The following is a 20,904-nucleotide window of genomic DNA, read 5'->3' as shown; positions in this document are numbered from 1 at the left end:
ATAATTTATTATTTATACCCCGCCCATCTGGGTTTCCCCAGCCACTCTGGGCGGCTTCCAACAGAACACTAAAAACAGAAGGAAACTTCAAACATTAAAAACTTCCCTAAACAGGGCTGCTTCAGATGTCTTCTAAAAGTCAGGTTACATACGCTTCAGGTTACATACGCTTCAGGTTACAGACTCCGCTAACCCAGAAATAGTGCTTCAGGTTAAGAACTTTGCTTCAGGATGAGAACAGAAATTGTGCTCTGTCGGCACGGCGGCAGCAGGAGGCCCCATTAGCTAAAGTGGTGCTTCAGGTTAAGAACAGTTTCAGGTTAAGAACGGACCTCCGGAACGAATTAAGTACTTAACCTGAGGTACCACTGTAGTTGTTTATTTCCTTGACATCTGGTGGGAGGGCGTTCCACAGGGCGGGCGCCACTACTGAAAAGGCCCTCGGCCTGGTTCCCTGTAACCTCACATCTCACAGTGAGGGAACCGCCAGAAGGCCCTCGGCGCTGGACCTCAGCGTCCGGGCTGAACGATGGGGGTGGAAACACTCCTTTAGGTATACTGGGCCGAGGCCGTTTAGGGCTTTAAAGGTCAGCACCAGAATTGTGTTTGAAAACGTACTGGGAGCCAATATAGGTCTTTCAGGACCGGTGTTATATGGCCTTGGCGGCCACTCCCAGTCACCAGTCTGGCTGCCGCATTCTGGATTAGTTGTAGTTTCCGGGTCACCTTCAAAGGTAGCTCCACGTAGAGCGCATTGCAATAGTCCAAGCGGGAGATAACCAGAGCATGCACCACTCTGGCGAGAGAGTCCGCAGGCAGGTAGGGTCTCATCCTACGTACCAGATGGAGCTGATAAACAGTTGCCCTGGACACAGAATTGACCTGCGCCTCCATGGGCAGCTGTGAGTCCAGAATGACTCCCAGGCTGCGCACCTGGTCCTTCAGGGGCACAGTTACCCTATTCAGGACCAGGGAGTCCTCCACACCCGCCCGCCCCCTGTCCCCCAAGAACAGTACTTCTGTCTTGTCAGGATTCAACCTATAAACCTGTTAGCTGCCATCCATTCTTCAGACACTCAGTCTCTTTCTCTCTCCATGCCACTACAGGATGATATTCTTGGCTAATGCGTTTTGCAATCCTGTCTGATGGTTGCTTGCGAGAGCTGGAACTTTTGAGCAAGGGAGAGGTTGGGTTAGGTTAGAGGCGGCTGAAATGATAACTCATCACAAAGGATAGAAAATGCCTGGCAGCAGCTTACAACATGTGTCTCATTAAGTGTTCTGCAACGAATGAGGATTAATGCACACGGGAATCCTATAAAATGAATGAGGCATTCTTTTTTATTTCCAACCACAGTGCGGTTCCCAGAGTGATATAAGAGTCAATCCCTCTTCAGGGGAAACTCTGGGAATTGTAGCTCTGTGAGAGAACTAGGAGTCTCCTAAAAACAATAAGCACTGAAGCTCACAGGGTCTCCTCGGGCCAGTCACTTTCTCTCAGCCTAACCTACCTCACAGGGTTGTTGCGAGGATAAAATAAGGAAGAAGAGGAAAGGTGGGATATAAATGCAAATACAGTGGGATGTTGGTTTTCAAGCGTCTCAGAAGCTGGATGTTTTGGTTTTTGAATGCCAAAAAACCCAGAAGTAATTGCTTCCGTTTTCGAATGCGCCTCAGAAGTTGAACAGTTTCTGAGGTGCGTTTCTCAATTGATTTTTCTGACCGCCCATTGCACCTCAGTTGTCGAACATTTCGGAAATTGAACGGTCTTCCAGAACGGATTAAGTTCAACAATGAGGTTCCACTGTATCAATAAATAAATGTGAGGGTTGAGAGGACTGAGTGTTCCTTCACAGAACTTTTTAGAAAAGGGTTCTAGCCTAGCAGCCTCCCTGACATGCTAGATTTCTGTGTGCAGGATTTCTGTTGTTGTTGCTGTTGTTGTTATGGAGGAGTCCATTATGTTGATCACCCACTTGCAGCTTCCAATGGGATATCCCAGATCGGGTATTGCCACCTTCAGGAAGTATTCAGCTGAATCCAATATTGCCTTATTCATTTAATGTGGGAATGTTTGAACTTCTCAGTGTTTTCTACATCTGATTTTCCACCGTGAGGACAGGATACCAGACTAGATGGGCCTTGGGCTCTTCTTATGTTATGTCCTTGCAAAACCATATCATCTTGGTTTATATTCTCAAATAATTTGCGAACTTGGGCATGGATGCAATTCCCAATTCTTTATCTTACAACGGTGGCACTTTGACATCATTGTGGTTACTGGGGAGCTCAGAAGCCAAGACAACAAGATCTTTAAAAAAGAATGGGGAAAGTGTATAATTTATATACAAGATCATTGTAAGCAGGTGAAAACATGAACAGGATTTTAAACACACTTGTAATGTAACAGAATGTACGGATAATTTAGAAAGACTAAAAATTGGAGTAGTATTGATATGCAGTGGAAAATAGTAACAATAGGACCACGGAAGGGATTTGAGGGGGAAGTCAGGAGATTAAGAGTAATCTCAACATTTGGATTTGGAATTGATTTTGTTATATGTATATATATTTGAAAATCAAATAAAAATGTATTTCCAAAAAAGAGACACCATTGGTCTCTGCTGGGTGAAATACAATTGCCTCTGGTCTATTTTTTGGGAATCCCACAATGTGTTAAAGTTTTTACTCTGCTAACTATGTGTTGGAATCTACTCTGGATGAATATCGAGTAGAATTTCCATGACAGATGTACCCAGGAGAAAAGAGTGTTGATGCGATTCTTTTGGAAATGGGGGGTTGTTTTTATTTTGCTTTGCTTTATTTTTTCCCCTAGGTGGCATCGCTGGCGGCATTGAGATTTGCATTACATTCCCCACAGAGTATGTGAAAACGCAGCTTCAGCTGGATGAGAAAGCAAACCCGCCCCGCTACAAAGGAATTGGTAAGTCTTCACCACGCAGTAGGACTGAAACCCACCAGATCCCTCACTGTCCATTGTCTGCTCCAAACCGATTCCCGCAAGCAAACCGAAACATGACCCTGGCCAGGCTGTTCAGAGAGGTGCCATGGGGGAAGAGCCACATTTTGCAGGTGGATGAATGTGTGGTTATTTACTTGGTTATTTAAACAATTAAATATTGGGGTTTTGAGCCGGGATATGTACTAGCTTCGTGCAGCCCTTCAGGTGGACAGGGGAGGCGCTGTGGGTTAAACCACAGAGCCTAGGGCTTGCCGATCAGAAGGTCGGCGGTTCGAATCCCCGCGACGGAGTGAGCTCCCGTTGCTCGGTCCCTGCTCCTGCCAACCTAGCAGTTCAAAAGCACGTCAAAGTGCAAGTAGATAAATAGGTACCATTCTGGCAGGAAGGTAAATGACGTTTCCGTGCGCTGCTCTGGTTCGCCAGAAGCGGCTTAGTCATGCTGGCCACATGACCCAGAAGCTGTACGCCGGCTCCCTCGGCCAATAAAGCGAGATGAGCACTGCAACCCCAGAGTTTTTTTTTTTTTGGAAATTGACCCTCAAGTAATACCGAATCTTGCAAAAGCACGTCTGTATTTTGGAATTGTTTACATTTTGCAAAGACGGTGCCAAAGTGTCAAAATGACTAGGTGGGAAATAATCATACCATGGACAAAAATTCCTTATTGGGCACCTCATGTCATGGTGTGTGGGGGGGGGGGGGGAGGGTTTTCCACCCCCTCCCTTATTTATCCAGCCTAAGGAAACAAAGCCCCTCAGGACTACCCTGTCCCTTGCGGCGTTCACCAGTGGCATGCAATGTAGCTGCTCAGTTGAGCCTGACGGATGTCCCCTCACCTCCCCCCCTTTAATATAGCCTTGAGCTCTGACCGTTCTACCATACGATAGCAAGAGGGAAAGGAACGACTGGGGACCTCGTGTGCCGCAGGCAGTGGCTCGATGACTCATCGCCTAGCCTGTTTGCCCGGCTGACTCGCTAAGGAGGTTGGCAGCGTTCCAGCCTGGCTGGAGCGTGCCGGATTTGCAACCGATGAGACACGCTGTGCTGCAGAACCCCCTTAGCGGCTTGGCAAAGGCATCACTCTGCAGGTAGCAGCGGCACAGGGGCTGGTTGCATCCGGAGCCATGGCAAGGATAGGGAGAGTCGTGCGGGAAGAGCTGTGTGCCCACATTAAATTCGTGCACGGAGAAAAGGGGTCGTTGAAGTGGGCTTTGTGCTGTTCTGGTGTCCCGCTGCTCTTCATGTTCCATCTTCCCTCCCTGTCCCTCTAATGTAGCCAGAAACACACAATTTAAAAGCAAGGGCTCGAGGGTAGCCAAGGATACGGAGCAGTTCTGATTTGGCAGGATAAACACTCGGCTCCCCTTGTAGGTCATCACAGGAGAGGCTGATGATTTTTCAGCCTGACGTGGCCTGCTTTGCAAACTCTCCACAGGGCCGACCTTGACCACCCTGCAGAAAGCTAGTGAGCCAAAGCAGTAGAAGCTGGTTTATATCAGGTCAGACTCTTTGTCCATCTAAAGGTAAAGGGACCCCTGACCATTAGGTCCAGTTGTGGCCAACTCTGGGGTTGCGGCGCTCATCTCGCTTTACTGGGCAAGGGAGCCGGTGTACAGCTTCCGGGTGTAATGGGAAGTTTTTAATGACTGACGTTTTAATGTATTCTTAATCTTTTGTTAGAAGGGACACGGGTGGCACTGTGGGTTAAACCACAGAGCCTAGGACTTGCCGATCAGAAGGTTGCCGGTTCGAATCCCCACGACGGGGTGAGCTCCCGTTGCTCGGTCCCTGCTCCTGCCAACCTAGCAGTTCGAAAGCACGCCAGTACAAGTAGATAAATAGGTACCACTCCGGCGGGAAGTTAAACAGCGTTTCCATGCACTGCTGTGGTTCCCCAGAAGCAGCTTAGTCATGCTGGCCACATGACCCGGAAGCTGTACACCGGCTCCCTCGGCCAATAAAGCGAGATGAGCGCCGCAACCCCAGAGTCGGCCATGACTGGACCTAATGGTCAGGGGTCCCTTTTCCTTTTTAATATTTTGTTTGAAGTCGCCCAGAGTGGCTGGGGAAACCCAGCCAGATGGGCGGGTATAAATAAATTATTATTATTGTTTATTACATGGGGTCTTCTAACAGCTCTCAGCAAACTACAGTTCCCAGAATTCCTTGGGGGAAGCCATGGCTGCATAAAACTTCTGCAGATGAGGCCTATATGTTAAGCAGGGATTTGTTTCACTGGATCTTTTTCGCTCCACTTGGTAATATATATTTCTGGTGTGGGCTGGGCATATGTTCTTGTTGAAGTACGAAGCAGTATTATTAACAATAAATCGTTCCCCAGTCACATTACTCTTTTTCTCCTTTTTCAGCGGACTGTGTGAAGGTGACCGTCCGAGATCATGGGATCAAGGGCCTCTATCGTGGCCTCAGCTCTCTGGTTTATGGTTCCATACCGAAAGCCGCCGTGAGGTAATCACTTTTGGATTTTTATTCATTTATGTAGTAATAGTAGTAGTTGTTGTATTGGACTTCTTAGTCACTTTTTAAAATACAAAATGTATATTGGAATTTGGGCTAAGTTGCTCAGAGACTCCTTAAAGCAGTGAATGATGAATAAATTGAATAAATAATATAATAATGGTAACAGCAATGTGTTCTCTTCTCCCCAACCCGTCGTGCTCCTCAGCTTTCACGAGCCACCTTCTTTCTCTTTCCAGGTTTGGCATGTTTGAATTCCTCAGCAACCACATGAGAGATGCAGAAGGGAAGCTGGACAGCAAACGAGGGCTCCTGGCTGGCTTGGGGGCTGGCGTGGCTGAAGCGGTGCTTGTGGTGTGCCCTATGGAAACCATAAAAGTAAACAAAAACACAAACACGCACACAAAATGGGGTGTTTATTTCTTTCTTTGTTTGTTTTTGGGTTGATTAAATGTGTATCCAGCTTTTCAAGAGCTTCTCCGCAAAGCAGTTTACACAAACACACACACATATTTATTTATCTGAAATAATCATCAAATAAATAAATATGTGTGTGTGTTTGTGTAAACTGCTTTGTGGAGAAGTTCTTGAAAAGCTTTATTGGCCGAGGGAGCTGGTGTACAGCTTCCGGGTCATGTGGCCAGCATGACTAAGCCGCTTCTGGCGAACCAGAGCAGCGCACAGAAACGCCGTTTACCTTCCTGCCGGAGCGGTACCTGTTTATCTACTAGCACTTTGAGGTGCTTTTGAACTGCTAGGTTGGCAGGAGCAGGGACCGAGCAATGGGAGCTCACCCCGTCACGGGGATTTGAACTGCTAACCTTCTGATCAGCAAGTCATAGGCTCTGTGGTTTAACCCACAGCGCCACGCCAGCTCCCTCGGCCAATAAAGCGAGATGAGCACTGCAATCCCAGAGTCGGCCACGACTGGACCTAATGGTCAGGGGTCCCTTTACCTTTTAATCATCAAATAGGAAGTTGCCCTTATCCCAAATGATATCATTGGTTGATCTATCTCAGTGGTGTTGATACCATGTGATGTCAAACTAAGTCCTGCTCATAGCAGACCTATTGAAATGAATGGACCTAAGTTTGTTGTGTCCATTAATTTCAGTAGAATACAAACTGCTGACTGGGTATAGCTGGCGATCTAATGCTGGTGTACTGGAAGAAGCAAAGATCACCAGTGTCAAAGCAATGATTCTTCAACATCAACTTCGTTGGACTGGTCATGTTGTGCGGATACCTGATTATTGTCATCCAAAGCAACTACTCTATTACAAACTTAAAAATGGAAAGCGTAGTGCTGGTGGGTCAACAAAAGAGGTCTAAAGACTCTTTCAAGACAAATCTAAAAAAAAAGTAGTATAAACACTGACAACTGGGAAACACTGGCCTGCGAGTGCTCCAGTTGGAGAACAGCCTTGACCAAAGGTGTCATGGGCTTTGAAGACGCTCAAACTCAGGACAAAAGGGAGAAACATGCTAAGAGGAAGACACGCTTGGCAAATCCACACCGTGGTCAGCTCCCACCCAGAAACCTATGTCCCCACTGTGGAAGGACGTGTGGATCCAGAATTGGCCTCCACAGTCACTTAAGGACTCACTGTTAAGACCGTGTTTATGGGAGACAATCTTACTCGGCTACGAGTGATCGCCAAAGAAAAGATAGCTCTCTAAGGTTTCTGACATTCCCATCTCCTACCTGGGGGGCAGGTTTATTGGGTTGCTTTAGTGTTTTAGTTTTTATTATGCATTTTGTGTTCCTATATTGTGATTTTATGTTGTAACCGTCCTGAGACCTGCGGGTATAGGAAGGTATACAAATTTAGTGGACGATGATGATGATGAATACCTGAAGATAGAATCTGAGAGATTAAGGAGCTAAGAAGTTCCTTGCTAGGTCAGGCCCCAGATGCTCATCTTAGTCCATTATCCTGTTCTCCCAGTGGCTAATTAGATGCCATGGGAAGCCCACAACCTAGCACGCTGCCTTCTGCTGAGTCAGACCATTGGTCTAATATACCACAGTATTGTCTACACTGACTGGCAGAAGCAGGTCTCCAGGATTTCAGGCAGGGGTCTTTCTTCGCCCCAGCTGGAGATGCCAGGGACGTGATTCTGGAATCTTCTGCATGCAAGACAGATGTTCCAACACCGAGCTATGTCCCTTCCCTATTTAAGACACACACTCTCTTGCACGCACACCCTCACACACTGTTCAAGCTGCTGCACACAAACACAGACATGCCGAATGAATGACCTGTTTGGGAAAGGGCAGCACAGCAACCTTCTGAAGACGTGCAGTTGCAGCAAAATAAATGCTTTTTCACAGGGTGGTTTCCCGTACAGCTCCCGAAAGGGTGAAAAGATGCGTGAATCTTTTGTGAAGCTGCACATCAGGTTGAGCATTAGGGACTTCCTAACATCGGAACCCACCTTGTGGTGAACAGCAAACATTACAAGGGCATTTCCCACCCATCTCCCTCCTTTTTTGGGTCTGGCCCATAGCTGCCAACTTTTTCCTTTTTTAAAGGGAAATTCCCTTATTCAGAACAGGACTCCTCGCAAGAAAAGGGAAAAGTTGACAGCTGTGGTCTGGCCGTCTTTGTTATCTGGGCTTGGGAGAAAGAAGCTCATCTTCCTGATGCCAATTGCCACACAGAAAGAGAAATGGGAGTTTGCCGCCTTTAGACTAGAGTGCATGTGAAAAGTTGTGGAGGTTAAAACAGCATCATCGCCATTAACAAACTACAGTTCTCCAGGAGTTTTTTTTCCACCACTTGTGTGCTATTGTTGTGTGAGTGATGGGCTACAGAATGCAGCTGCCCCTTTCAAAAACAACCCAGTCTAGAAGAGGCTGAGTGAGTTTAAAAATCTCTCTTGATGTTGGGAAGTCTCTCTTGACTTGCCAGTAAGTGACCTGGTGGCTGTTCCTCCACAGGTGAAGTTCATCCACGATCAGTGCTCTCCGCAGCCAAAATATCGAGGTTTCTTCCATGGGGTGCGAGAGATCATTCGGCAACAAGGTGAGACCTGGTGTTTGTTAGCAGGGAGACATCCTTGCAAGGAGAACTTTGGGGGTTTGCATAATTGGGAATGAGAAAGGAGCTGTCTGCCTTCAAATTGCAAGTAGGTGAAGCTTCAGATCTCTCAGTTTGGGGTCTCTTGAATGCTCTTTTGCTTGTATCAGGGATGGGCCTCCAGATCATGTTGCTACTTCTGGTCCAATGGCCATAAAATGAAGGGGAACAATTAAGAGCCAATATGACTTAATGATTAGGGTGCTGGACTAGGACCTGGGAGACCTGGGTTCAATTTCCTACCCCCTGCAATGCAGGAATCTTGCCCATAACCACTGCTAGGTGGCCTTGAACCACCCACCTTCTGGCTAACAGTCAGGCACACTGATCCATTGCATCTGCAACTGGCTGCCCACCCACCGCCAAGCCCAGGGTCAAGGTTCTTGTATTCTTTTACAAAGCCCTAAATGCGGTTGGCGCTGTGGGTTAAACCACAGAGCCTAGGACTTGCTGACCAGAAGGTCAGCAGTTCGAATCCCCGCGACAGGGTGAGCTCCCGTTGCTCGGTCCCTGCTCCTGCCAGCCTAGCAGTTTGAAAGCATGTTAAAGTGCAAGTAGATAAATAGGTATCGCTCCGGCGGGAAGGTATACGGCGTTTCCGTGCGCTGCTCTGGTTCACCAGAAGCGGCTTAGTCATGCTGGCCACATGGCCGGAAGCTGTACGCCGGCTCCCTCGGCCAGTAAAGCGAGATGAGCGCCGCAACCCCAGAGTTGGTCACGACTGGACCTAATGGTCAGGGTCCCTTTACCTTAAACAACTTCAGTCCCTGGGTACCTCAGCGGCCACCTGAACTCATATGTGTCAAGTCACTGTGATATCACCTGCTGGAGCCTTCTTGATCATTACCCAAGTTGGCGAGGCTTATTTGACAAGAACACAGAACTGAGGCTTTCGTGTCGTGAGCCCAGCCTTATGGGAACACACTTGCCAATAGAGACTCAGCAGGTACCGTCTGTTTCAGCATTTAAACGCCTGCAGAAATCTTTTCTGTTCCGTCGGGCTTATGCAAGCAATGAAGAATAACATCTCTTTCCACAACAGCTGGCTGACTCTTGATTTTAATTTTTCATAGGACTTTTATGTACAGTTGTTGCGAACGGCTCTGGTATTTTCTTTATGAGTCAGTGACTTATAAATATTTTCATAAACAAACAACAGTGTGGTTTTCCTGCTGCCTTATTCTTCCTCCTGATCTTCTTTTTCTTTTTGCTGCAGGCCTCAGGGGAACTTACCAAGGTTTAACAGCGACTGTCCTGAAACAGGGATCCAACCAGGCTATTCGCTTTTTCGTCATGACAGCTCTCAGGAATTGGTACAAAGGTATTTGGAACCCACCTTTTCAGATATCATCTTCTGGGCGGTAATCTGAACGGTGTCCCAGATCTTCTAACCTCAAGGCTTTTGCTATGGCAATAATAATAATAATAATAATAATAATAATAATAATAATAATAATATATTATTTGTACCCCGCCTATCTGGCTGGGTTTCCCCAGCCACTCTGGGCGGCTTCCACAAAGACCAAAAATACACTAAGATGTCACACATTATTTATTTGTATTATTATATGCTGCCCATCTGACTGGTTTGCCCCAGCCACTCTTGGTGGCTTTCAGCAGATTAAACCATCAGACAGAGTAAAACATCAATCATTAAAAACTTCCCTGAACAGGGCTGCCTTAAGATGTCTTCTAAATGTCAGGTAGTTTTTTATCTCTTTGACATCTGATGGGAGGGCGTTCCACAGGGTGGGCGCCACTACCGAGAAGGCCCTCTGCCTGGTTCCCTGTAACCTCGCAGTGAGGGAACCACCAGAAGGCCCTCGGAGCTGGACCTCAGCAAACGGGCAGAACGATGGGGGTGGAGACGCTCCTTCAGGTATACTGGGCCGAGGCCGTTTAGGGCTTTAAAGGTCAACACCAACACTTTGAATTGTGCTCGGAAATATCCAAGCGGACACCTGGGTTTTCTTTTCCCAGCATGCACTGGTGCCAGTCACCAGCTTCTGTCCCACGTATCTGGAGTAGGGCTGGAGAATATTTTTCAGCCTGAGGGCCACATTCCCTGCTGTGCAGCTTTTCAGAGGCCGCATGCCAGCAGTGGGCCAGAGGCGTAAGCATGCTGAACAACCAATGTGAATGTTCACCTTTGTATAGTAGACTAGTTTCTACGCACCCCCTTCTCGAACCTCCATCCAGACAAGCAAGAGGCATGAGCAGGGTTCAAGGACCACATCCCAGCAAGGCAGAAACATTCAATTTGATGTTTTTATATGCTGCTTGCCACTTAGAGAACAGTGTTTTGTCTTTTATTTTAATTTTATTTTTTTAGGAGTTTAAACATTTTAGGTCATATGTACACGTATAACAGTAAAATAGCAGTATAACAACAGTATCAACATAAACCAGACACGTTGGAGATGGTAGACAACATGCTGGAACAAAGAACAGTGTTAGTGGGTGGCTTTATATATAAAATAGGTAAAGGTAAAGGGACCCCTGACCATTAGGTCCAGTCATGGCCGACTCTGGGGTTGCGGCGCTCATCTCGCTTTATTGGCCAAGGGAGCTTCCAGGTCATGTGGCCAGCATGACTAAGCCACTTCTGGCGAACCAGAGCAAAGCACGGAAACGCCGTTTACCTTCCTGCCGGAGCGGTACCTATTTATCTACTTGCACTTGATGTGCTTTCGAATTGCAAGGTTGGCAGGAGCAGGAGCAGGGACCGAGCAATGGGAGCTCACCCCGTCGCGGGGATTCGAACCGCTGACCTTCTAATCGGCAAGGCCTAAGCTCTGTGGTTTAACCCACAGCGCCAACCGCATCCCTTCATATATAAAATAATAGCATGTAAATAATATACTGTTCTTTGCAGCTGAGCCACTAAGGGGCGCTGTTCACCCAGCTTCCTGTTCAGTGTTGCATAGCTGAGTGCCAAGCACAAGACCCAAACAAATTATGCCCACCTATTCATTTTTTCCTGTATTTTTAAATCCACCTTTGGAGAAAGTGCTATTCTAAAAACAAAATAGATTCCCTTAACTCAGGGGTGGTGGTGGTGGTGGTGGGAAGACACCCCACATTTAACAAAAAGCAGGTCTTTAGATCCAGATAAACTCCGTGCTTCTCCCCTGCTCTTGAGTCGATTGAGTGTTCTCTACCTTTAATCAAAAAACAAAAAAACTGCAGTTTCCTATAAATACAGTAGCTCAGTTGGTTCGAGTGTGGTGCCGATAACAGGCTGTCAATTAGTTTTCGGGATTCAGTGCTGGTTTTGACCTATCAAGACTTTTGTGGCTCCCAATACCTCAAACATTGCCTCTCCCCACGTGAATCAGATCAGAGACTGAGTCCATCATCAGAGGCCCTTGTTCATGCGCTCTCTGTGAAGGAAGTGCCGAAAGTGGCAGTAGAAGAAGGGGCCTTTTCAGTGTTGGCTCCCTGCTCTGCAGGGAAGCACATCTGGCACCAGTGTTGTGTCATCTTAGGTGCCAGGTGAAAACATCCTTGTTTATCCAGGCATACGGTTTTTAATTGGGGGATAGGTTGATATATCTGTGGCCTTTGCTGTGTTTATCTGTTAAGTAAGGCGGCTGGGACTTGTTGCTTCACAAAAGGTTCTCAGATCAGTGTTTTAGTTTTTAGTTTGTTGCTGGTTTGAATGTCTTTGTTTTATTTTTACTCTGTAAGTCGCTTTGAGGTGCTTAAGTGCAATGTTGCAACTAATAAAGTTTATTTATTATCAGTATTATCAACATTATCATCGTCATGAGAGGCAGGGTGTTGTAGTGGTCAGGCTAGGACCTGGAAGACCAGGGTTCGAATCCCCACTGGGCCATGAAGCTCCCTGGTTGACCTTGGGCCCATCGCTCACTCTTAGCCTAAACTACCTCGCAGGTTGTTGTGGGAATTAAAGAAGAATTGGGAGAGCCAGCTTGAGCTCCTTGGAGAAAAAGGTGGGAGATAAATGCAAACAACAACAACAACAACATGCACTTTTTAAATTCAAGCCAGATTTCCATTTCAGAGTGAGTTGACTCCTGACACTTTTGTTTTCTGCTGTGTTTCCTCTCACGCCTCCTCCTCATCTTCCTTCCCCTTCCCCTTCTAGGAGATAATCCAAATAAAGCCATCAACCCGCTTGTCACTGGGTTGTTTGGGGCGATCGCCGGTGCAGCCAGCGTCTTTGGCAACACGCCACTGGATGTCGTGAAGACCAGGATGCAGGTATGCCCAAATCTCTAAACTTCTCTTCAAGGGAAGCCTGTAGGTCAGATTCACTCTGGGAGCCAGTGTGGTGTAGTGGTTAAGAGCGGTAGTCTTGTAATCTGGTGAACCGGGTTCGCATCCCCGCTCCTCCACATGCAGCTGCTGGGTGACCTTGGGCCAGTCACACTTCTCTGAAGTCTCTCAGCTGCACTCACCTCACAGAGTGTTTGTTGTGGAGGAGGAAGGGGAAGGAGAATGTTAGCCTCTTTGAGACTCGTTAGGGTACTGATAAAGTGGGATATCAAATCCAAACCCTTCTTCTTTCAACTGGGCCATATTTGAATGGTGGGCATGGCCAGAGGCAAAGAAAGAGAGGGGGGAGTTAAAAATGCGTTTTACCTGCACTCTTTTATCTAAACATGAGTGGGAATGGCGCATGTGAGAGGGAAAGCCCAATCATAGGAGTGTGGCAGGGTGGATCAAAAGGATTGACAGGTGACGTCCGGTGATGGCCCATGTGGGTGGAGTTTGCTAGAAATGGAGGGGCTGGAGGGGCAGATTAAGCCCAGGTACCAGAGGTTCCCCACCAGGTAATTAATCCCTATATATGCCTGATCTTTCTGCATATTCTGACCTTTCATACTGCATCACGGTGTGGTACGCTGGTTTGACATCAACTGATAGGAAGTGCCTACAGAGGGTGGTGAATACAGCACAAGATATTATGGGCTGTCCCATGAATCCACTGGATGAAATGGCGGAAGAACGTTGCCTCAGGAGAGTGAGGAAAATTCTCAGGGATGATTCACACCCTGGCCGGCACTTTCTTGATCTCCTGCCCTTAGGCGGAAGATATAGAAGCATGATTAGTTGCACCAACAGGGTAAAGAATAGCTTCTATCCGTGGGCTGTTAGGCTGCTGAATCAAAAGATAACAACAGGGCAACTGACTTTCGGGTTTGGTGGGTGTAAATGAGGGGAATTAAGACTAAGAGAGCTGAGTGGGGGTGCTCGTGTAATCTCACTGTATACAAATTGTACAAGTGACGATAAAGTATTTCAATTCAATCTCTCTCTGCCCCTGCCAATCTTCTTATACAGGGCCTGGAGTCTCACAAGTACAAGAGCACTTGGGACTGTGCCTATCAGATCATGAAATATGAAGGACCTCTTGCGTGAGTGTCTCTTGGTTTTATATTTATCTAGTTATTTAAAGCATTTGTGCTCCACTCTTCAGCCCAAAAGGCTCCCAGCGTGGCTTGCCTATAGAGGCAACTCTCCATTTATGTGTGTTCAAGTGACTGTGTGGATCGCTGTGAACCCGGAAGTGGCACTTTTAAAGGGGCGGAAAGCCCCCCCCCAAAAAAGAGCACGTAAACAGCAAGAATGATAACAAAAACTGCATCTAGCAAGAGCTTTGCAAGTGCAATCCCAGGAGCCTTTGAGGCCTGTGGGGAGTTGGAGCTTGATCAAGGAGGTTTGGAGGGAGTCCGGTAAGCGCTTCAGAATGTAACCCCCGTGTAAATGAGGAGTTGCCTGTACTCAGGTAAAACAAGACCGTTCCTTGCCCACAGACGTACCATCTAAAAGACATGACACACAAGGAAAAAAAGGCAGGGAGGGAAGAGGGGCAGAGTGGTGCACACTCTAGTTATCTCCCGCTTAGACTACTGCCATGCGCTCTACATGGGGCTACCTTTGATGGTGACCGGGAAACTACAACTAATCCAGAATGTGGCACCTAGACTGGTGACTGGGAGTGGCCGCCGAGACCATATAACACCGGTCCTGAAAGACCTACATTGCCACCCAGTATGTTTCTGAGCACAATTCAAAGTGTTGGTGCTGACCTTTAAAGCCCTAAATGGCCTCGGCCCAGTATACCTGAATGAGCGTCTCCACCCCCATCATCCAGCCTGGACACTGAGATCCAGCACCGAGGGCCTTCTGGTGGTTCCCTCACTGTGAGAAGTGAAGTTACAGGGAACCAGGCAGAGGGCCTTCTTGGTGGTGGCGCCCGCCCTGTGGAACACCCTCCTATCAGATGCCAAGGAAATAAACAACTATCTGACTTTTAGAAGACATCTGAAGGCAGCCCTGTATAGGGAAGTTTTTAATGTGTGATGTTTTATCGTGTTTTTAATATTCTGTTGGGAGCCGCCCAGAGTGGCTGGGTATAAATTATTATTATCAAGTCAATTGTTCTTGTAATGGCCAGCTGGCACAGTCCAGGGTTAGGGAGTTCCTGATGGAGCTGGTCTTCCGCAGCAGAACTGTTGGAGTGAACCCTTTCCCCCCCACATCTCTCCCATTGAGGCCTTCTGAAGGAACGGCTCTGCTCTCTGGTGACGCTTGAGAGAGAGGAGGCCTAAGCTGCCTTGCTTGTTTCTCGGACAAACGGCTCTAACCACTATACCAGACTGTCTCTTGGTTGGCTCACCTCTTCCCAAAGCTTGCTCGGATTCTCTGAAATGCCCCTTTCTCACCCCACTCTGTCCGTTCCTCTGCAGGTTTTACAAGGGCACGATCCCCCGCCTGGGCCGGGTCTGCTTAGACGTGGCCATTGTGTTCATCATCTACGACGAAGTGGTCAAGGTACTCAACAAGGTGTGGAAAACGGACTGAGCGCCCGCCGAGGGTGGCACCACGTCCTCCCCACCTGCCAGGCAACAGCGGGGAGGGGAGGAGAAGGCACGACCCACCACAGACGGGGGGGGGGGGTCCTACCCACAACTCGCTCCCCCCGCCCACCCGGCAAGTTAGTGCCAGCATTCCAGGGCTCCTTCAGCTCCACAGGTGGGATCTGGATACGGATCACGTCCCCGACCCACTGTCTTCATATCAAGCTCAATGACACGTTTTATTTATCTCCGAATGAACTGTGGCCGTGTTACTGGTTGTCGTTTTTTAATTACTGATGATATGATAATGTGACCAGATTGGATGGGGGAACAGAGATGGGATGGTTTTGTGCTACATCTCCAGCTGCTAAAGTTGGGGGAGCGGGGTGAAGGGGCAAGTTTGACTGGTGCCCGTCAGAAAGAGAAAGGGAACTTTCTCCCCCCACCCCTGTCCCCTGCACTGACCCCAACATCCGCTAGAATAAAAGTTCAAGAAGCTTTTTCCCCTTTTAGAAACAATCACACACATGAATTTACAGGTTTCCAATCGCTGGCCTAGATCAGTGTTTCCCAAACTTAGGTCTCCAGCTGTTTTTTGGACTACTCCCATCATCCCGAGCTAGCAGCACCAGTGGTCCGGGATGATGGGAATTGTAGTCCAAAACCAGCTAGAGACCCAAGGTTGGGAAACCCTGGTCTAGAGCAAGGATGGCCTTCCAGATCTTGCGGCAGTACTGCCCTTCAAATATTGATGTACTCCAACTCCCATCATCTCTGCCCATTGGCCATGGTGGCTCTGGCTGATGGGACTTGGAGTCCAATGACTTATGGGGTGCCTCTGCTGTCTTTCTGAGAAGCTGGCATTGAAACATGAGCTAAGAAGAAGTCCCTGGTTGTTTGCCAGAAGGCGATTGCCAGCGCGTTGAGCTCCAGCTTACCAGCCAAAGAAGATCTCGCGAATTGTTGACCGACTGTGCCAACTCAGAAAGCTTGCAGAGGTAGGGAAAGGATGTCAGACATCTGGGTGTTCGCCAGTCTTTCATATGCCCCTTCCCCCAGTTGCTGCCAGCAGAGAAGAAACCCTTTGGAGGTCATGACACACATGCACACCCCCCAAAAAAATACTTGAGTACATTCCATGAGTACTGCTTCAATAGTATTCTCTCGCCAGCTAGCTCTTGGTATTGCCAAACGTGGGGGTCCCTAGAAAAGGTGTTGCTGGACAACCAGTCCCATCATCCCTGCCCGTTGGACCATCCTAGCTGGGGCTGATGGGAGTTAGGAACCCAGCAACAGCTGGAGGTCCTTTGATTCCGCATCTGTGCTCTCTCTGAGTGACGTAGAGGAAGAGAAGGAAATGCCACCTCTGCAGGCTCCGAAGCACGATGGCCTCAGCAGTGGAAGCTGGTCCATTTTGGTTAATGGGGCATTGCCCCATCAACCTCAGCTTGCCCGTGCCCCATCACCGCCTGCCTTCTTACAACCAGGCAACGGTGGCGACCCTGCCTGTCAACTTTAGTCTCTGTTTCCTTGTAGGACGCAAGCAGGCGGGTTAGAATTCGCTGCCTACTGTTTGGGCTCCATTCCCTTCTGCCCTGCCAGTCCCAATGGGCGTCAGCCACCCCTAGCCCTAGGAGGACCTGGTTCTCCCAGCACCCCATAGAAATGGAGCAGTGGTGGCAGGGCTGCTGTGGTGAGGCAGCGGGTGATGGGAGGGCAGTCTGTTCTGGGTGCCTTGGCCGTGGCCTGCCACTGCTGACTCCTAACACCACCGCTGGGTGGGGATGACATTCGCCCTTCCCCATCGTACGCTCATGCCTTCTATGCTTCCCCCCTGCTAAAGTCCGCAGCCCAAAGATATGTTGCGATGGGTGTTTTTCTTACCAGTGCGAATAAAAGCTTCTTTTGAACCAAAGTTGGGGGACCCACTCCCCTGACCTCCATAAATGTTTCTGCTGAGTCGGGAGAGTCGAAATTAATTCCCACACGTACACCCAGCCCGTAATATTAACTCATTCCATAGAATTCACTTGTTTACATTGGGCGGGGGAGGGAAAGAGAGAGATGAAAAACAGAAGTGATAGCCCCTTTCTAGAATCTGTTTCTTGTGTCCCAGGTGGAAAAGGGACCCCCCAACTAAACAGAGTACTGGTCAGAGGGACCTTCCCTCTCGCTGACTCTGCTGAGGCTTACCCAGAAGGTGGGCAAAGGAGGGGTGAGGTTGGTGCAAACGCGTCTGCAGGAACACAAGACTGGCTCTGCTGGTGTGTTTGCGCTGCTGCAGCCTCGCCCCCTGCCACTCCCCGTAAGCTGCAGTGACACTGATGTTAGGAGTCAAGGGGAACAGTACCACCCTTCTGCTACCTGATGCTCCTTTTCAGATTGTCTTTTCTCCTCCCTTGGAAGCTTTCTCCCTTTTTTCTCCTTTCGAAGACCCTAATGACTCGCTGGAGAAACTTGTAGGCTTAGCAGACACTACTCTGGCTCACTCGTGCTTTTTTCTGTACTAGGAAGGGACCTCTCCCCAGCTGCCAAGGAAACTCGCCGACGATTCCGTTATCGATCTGTGCCAAATTTTGTGCGTCTCTCGTCCTTTTTCAGTACACGTGGGGCCTTTCCCTCCCCCACTTTTGCTCCAGTCTTTGCTAGCTATGTACTGTGGGCTAACTAAATGCAGCCAGCTGTTGATAGGGGTAGCGGTTAGTGTAGGGACCACCAGCGTGCTGCGCTCCAGATGGGGTGGACTACATTTCCCATCATCCTTGACCGTTGGTACTGCTGGCTGGGTCTGATGGGGGCTGAAGTTGAAGGCAGCTGGAGGGCACCTTCAGGGTTAGAGAACAAATCCTAGGCAGATCTGTTTCCCTACCATCACATATTTTAAGGTGCATTCCTTGGTTTATGACCATAATCCGTTCCGGAGGTCCGTTCGTAAACCAAAACAGGTCGTAACCCAAGGCACGTTTTCGCCAGTGGGGCCTCCAAAAAATTTTCTCTGTAATCCCCCCAAAATTGTTCATAATCAAAAAAAAAAAGTTCACAAACTGGGACACGCACTTCCAGGTTTGACGTGTTCGTAATCCAAAATGTACGCAAACCAGACTGTTCCCAAACCAAGGTACCACTGTACTAGAATTCCCATCATCCCTCACTGCAGGTGATGACAGTTGTAGTCAGAGCATCATCTGGAGAATTTACAGGTTCCTCATCCTTACAGTAGACTTGCTGCATAATTTCAATTTCACAGAAGTGGGGATCCTGGCTGTGTCCCTGCCCATATTTCCACACATGTGCACTTTGGGCTTCTAAGATATTGGTGGACTTCAGCCCCAGCAAGCATGGCCAATGGCCAGGGATGATAGGAGTTGTAGCCAACCAACACCTGGACTCTTAACTGTCCTACAGGCTTGGATAACAGGTGTCCAGGCTATGTTTCTGTGCTAACCGTGTGGCAAGCAAAGGCAGGTGATGCATTGGGATGGGGATTTTGTTGCTTGTGGGGGTGCGTGGTTTTTTTATTTACACAGACTGAGGATTTCTGAATTGAATGTTTTTTTTTGTTGTTTTTTTTTAATTCACTGTCTGCACCGGCAGCCTGATACTAGAATGGTTTTGGAACTTCTCAGCCCTGTGGCGAGGACGCCAACCAATAAAGCCAAAGTTGCCTGTTTTCGTGAGTCACTTGGCAATTTGTGTTTCACTTGGAAGGGAACTGCCCCTTCTCTCTGCCTTGCAGGAGGAATTCCTGCTCCTCAAGCGGGAAATGAATAGGTAAAGGGTAAAGGGACCCCTGACCATTAGGTCCAGTCGTGGTCGATTCTGGGGTTGCGGCACTCATCTCGCTTTATTGGCCGAGGGAGCCGGCGTACAGCTTCCGGGTCATGTGGCCAGCAGGACTAAGCCGCTTCTGGAGAACCAGAGCTGCACACGGAAACACCGTTTACCTTCCCGCCGGAGCAGTACCTACTTATCTACTTGCACTTTGAGGTGCTTTCGAACTGCTAGGTTGGCAGGAGCAGGGACCGAGCAACGGGAGCTCACCCCTTTGCGGGGATTCGAACCGCCGACCTTCTGTTCAGCAAGTCCTAGGCTCTGTGGTTTAACCCACAGCGCCACCTGCGTCCCGGGCAATGAATGCCTGCACCTCAATGCTTGCACATGCACACAAACATAAGAGGCTGCAGGATCAGGCCAATGGCCCTTCTGGTCCAGCATCACAGTGGCCCAGATGCCTTTGGGAAACCCAGGGCCCAAGCACAAGAACCCTCTTCCTTCTGGTATTCAGAAGCATTTCTGTCTCCGACTGTGAAGGGCAGAGCAAAGCTACTGTGACTACTAAGACTGGGCAATAATCTGGTTTTCAACATCGCAATATATCACCAACATCACCAGCTAAGCATTGCGAGATACCGATATATCACGATGTCTGAAACAAGAATGGAGCTGGTTTTCAACTCTGTGATGTATCACCAGCTAAACATCTGTGATATATCTCCTGCTCAACATTCCGATATACTTACTGACAGATCACAGTTCTGAAATAAGGATGGAGCTATGTAGAGGCTTTGGCTGGCTTCACGGTTTTATCCACATTGTGATTTCTGCATAGCACACACCATGATTTGCAATACATTGCCAGGTCAAAAATTATGAAACCAATATCATGAGATGGACTTGAAACAGGTTTTGGATGATATATTGCCCAGCCCTAACACACATCATGATTAATATCAGAAGAACTTTGCCGGTGATCAGGCCAAAGGCCCATCGACACCAACATCCTGTTCTTGCCTTTGACCAACCAGGTGCCTCAAAGAAGCCAACAAGTGGGACACGGGTGCAAGAGCACTCTCTCCTAACTACTGTTTCTTGGCAGCTCTTAAGAGCGCTCTTGACTTTTGTTTGCTTCTGGGAGATGTGGGGATGTGTTGTGCTCCACATAGTACAGTGGTACCTTGGTTCTTGAACTCAGTCTGTTCTGGAACTCACGTTCGAATTCCAAAACGTTTGAAAGCCAGTTGGCTGATTGACCCCTGAAACAATGCCAACAACTGAAACAGACATTCGGCTTCCAAAAAATGTTCACAGGCTGGAACACTTCTGGGTTTGCGGCACTCGGGAGCCGATTTGTTCGACAACCAAGCCATTCGGGAACCAAGGTACCACTGTATCTTCAGTCCAAAGAGCCTCTCACCAAAATGCTCACCATTGAGGGCAGGGCTGCACAGCCCAACCAAGCCCATAGAATCAGTCTAGGCCTAAACACAATCTAGGGGACAAGGTCAGGTAGGCACCCGTAGTCAGTATCACAAAGGGTTCATCCAGCAAGGAGAGGACACCAAGACTTGCACGCTAAAGAACAAGGAACCAGAAGCCTCTGATGTTCCCAGCCACTGAAACACTCAATAGGTACCGCTTGGCCACATTCACACCATACCCTTTAAAAAGTCATGGCTTCTTCCAAATAATTCTTTGGGGGAAGCCATGACAGTTTAGAGTGGTATAAAGGTAAAGGGTAAAGGGACCCCTG

At 48.3% G+C, this 20,904-nt stretch overlaps 1 protein-coding gene across 1 annotated transcript in view; it reads left to right on the top strand.

Annotated features, from left to right (window-relative positions):
• SLC25A1 (solute carrier family 25 member 1) overlaps window positions 1-17,333 on the top strand; it is a 55,715-nt gene extending 38,382 nt beyond the window's left edge. Inside the window, exons 2-9 of the mRNA XM_083590542.1 lie at window positions 2,837-2,944; window positions 5,353-5,452; window positions 5,701-5,839; window positions 8,406-8,490; window positions 9,761-9,865; window positions 12,656-12,771; window positions 13,855-13,928; window positions 15,264-17,333. Of these exons, the coding sequence (XP_083446668.1) occupies window positions 2,837-2,944; window positions 5,353-5,452; window positions 5,701-5,839; window positions 8,406-8,490; window positions 9,761-9,865; window positions 12,656-12,771; window positions 13,855-13,928; window positions 15,264-15,378 (842 nt within the window). The 3' untranslated portion in view covers window positions 15,379-17,333. The remainder of the gene's footprint in view (window positions 1-2,836; window positions 2,945-5,352; window positions 5,453-5,700; window positions 5,840-8,405; window positions 8,491-9,760; window positions 9,866-12,655; window positions 12,772-13,854; window positions 13,929-15,263) is intronic.
• The last annotated feature ends 3,571 nt before the right edge of the window (window positions 17,334-20,904 follow it).

Source organism: Podarcis filfolensis (assembly GCF_964270895.1).
Source record: "Podarcis filfolensis genome assembly, chromosome: 16".
In the NCBI taxonomy this organism is placed as follows: Eukaryota; Metazoa; Chordata; class Lepidosauria; order Squamata; family Lacertidae; genus Podarcis; species Podarcis filfolensis.
Note: the sequence above shows the minus strand (reverse complement) of the source record. Positions and strands in the feature narration are given on the sequence as shown.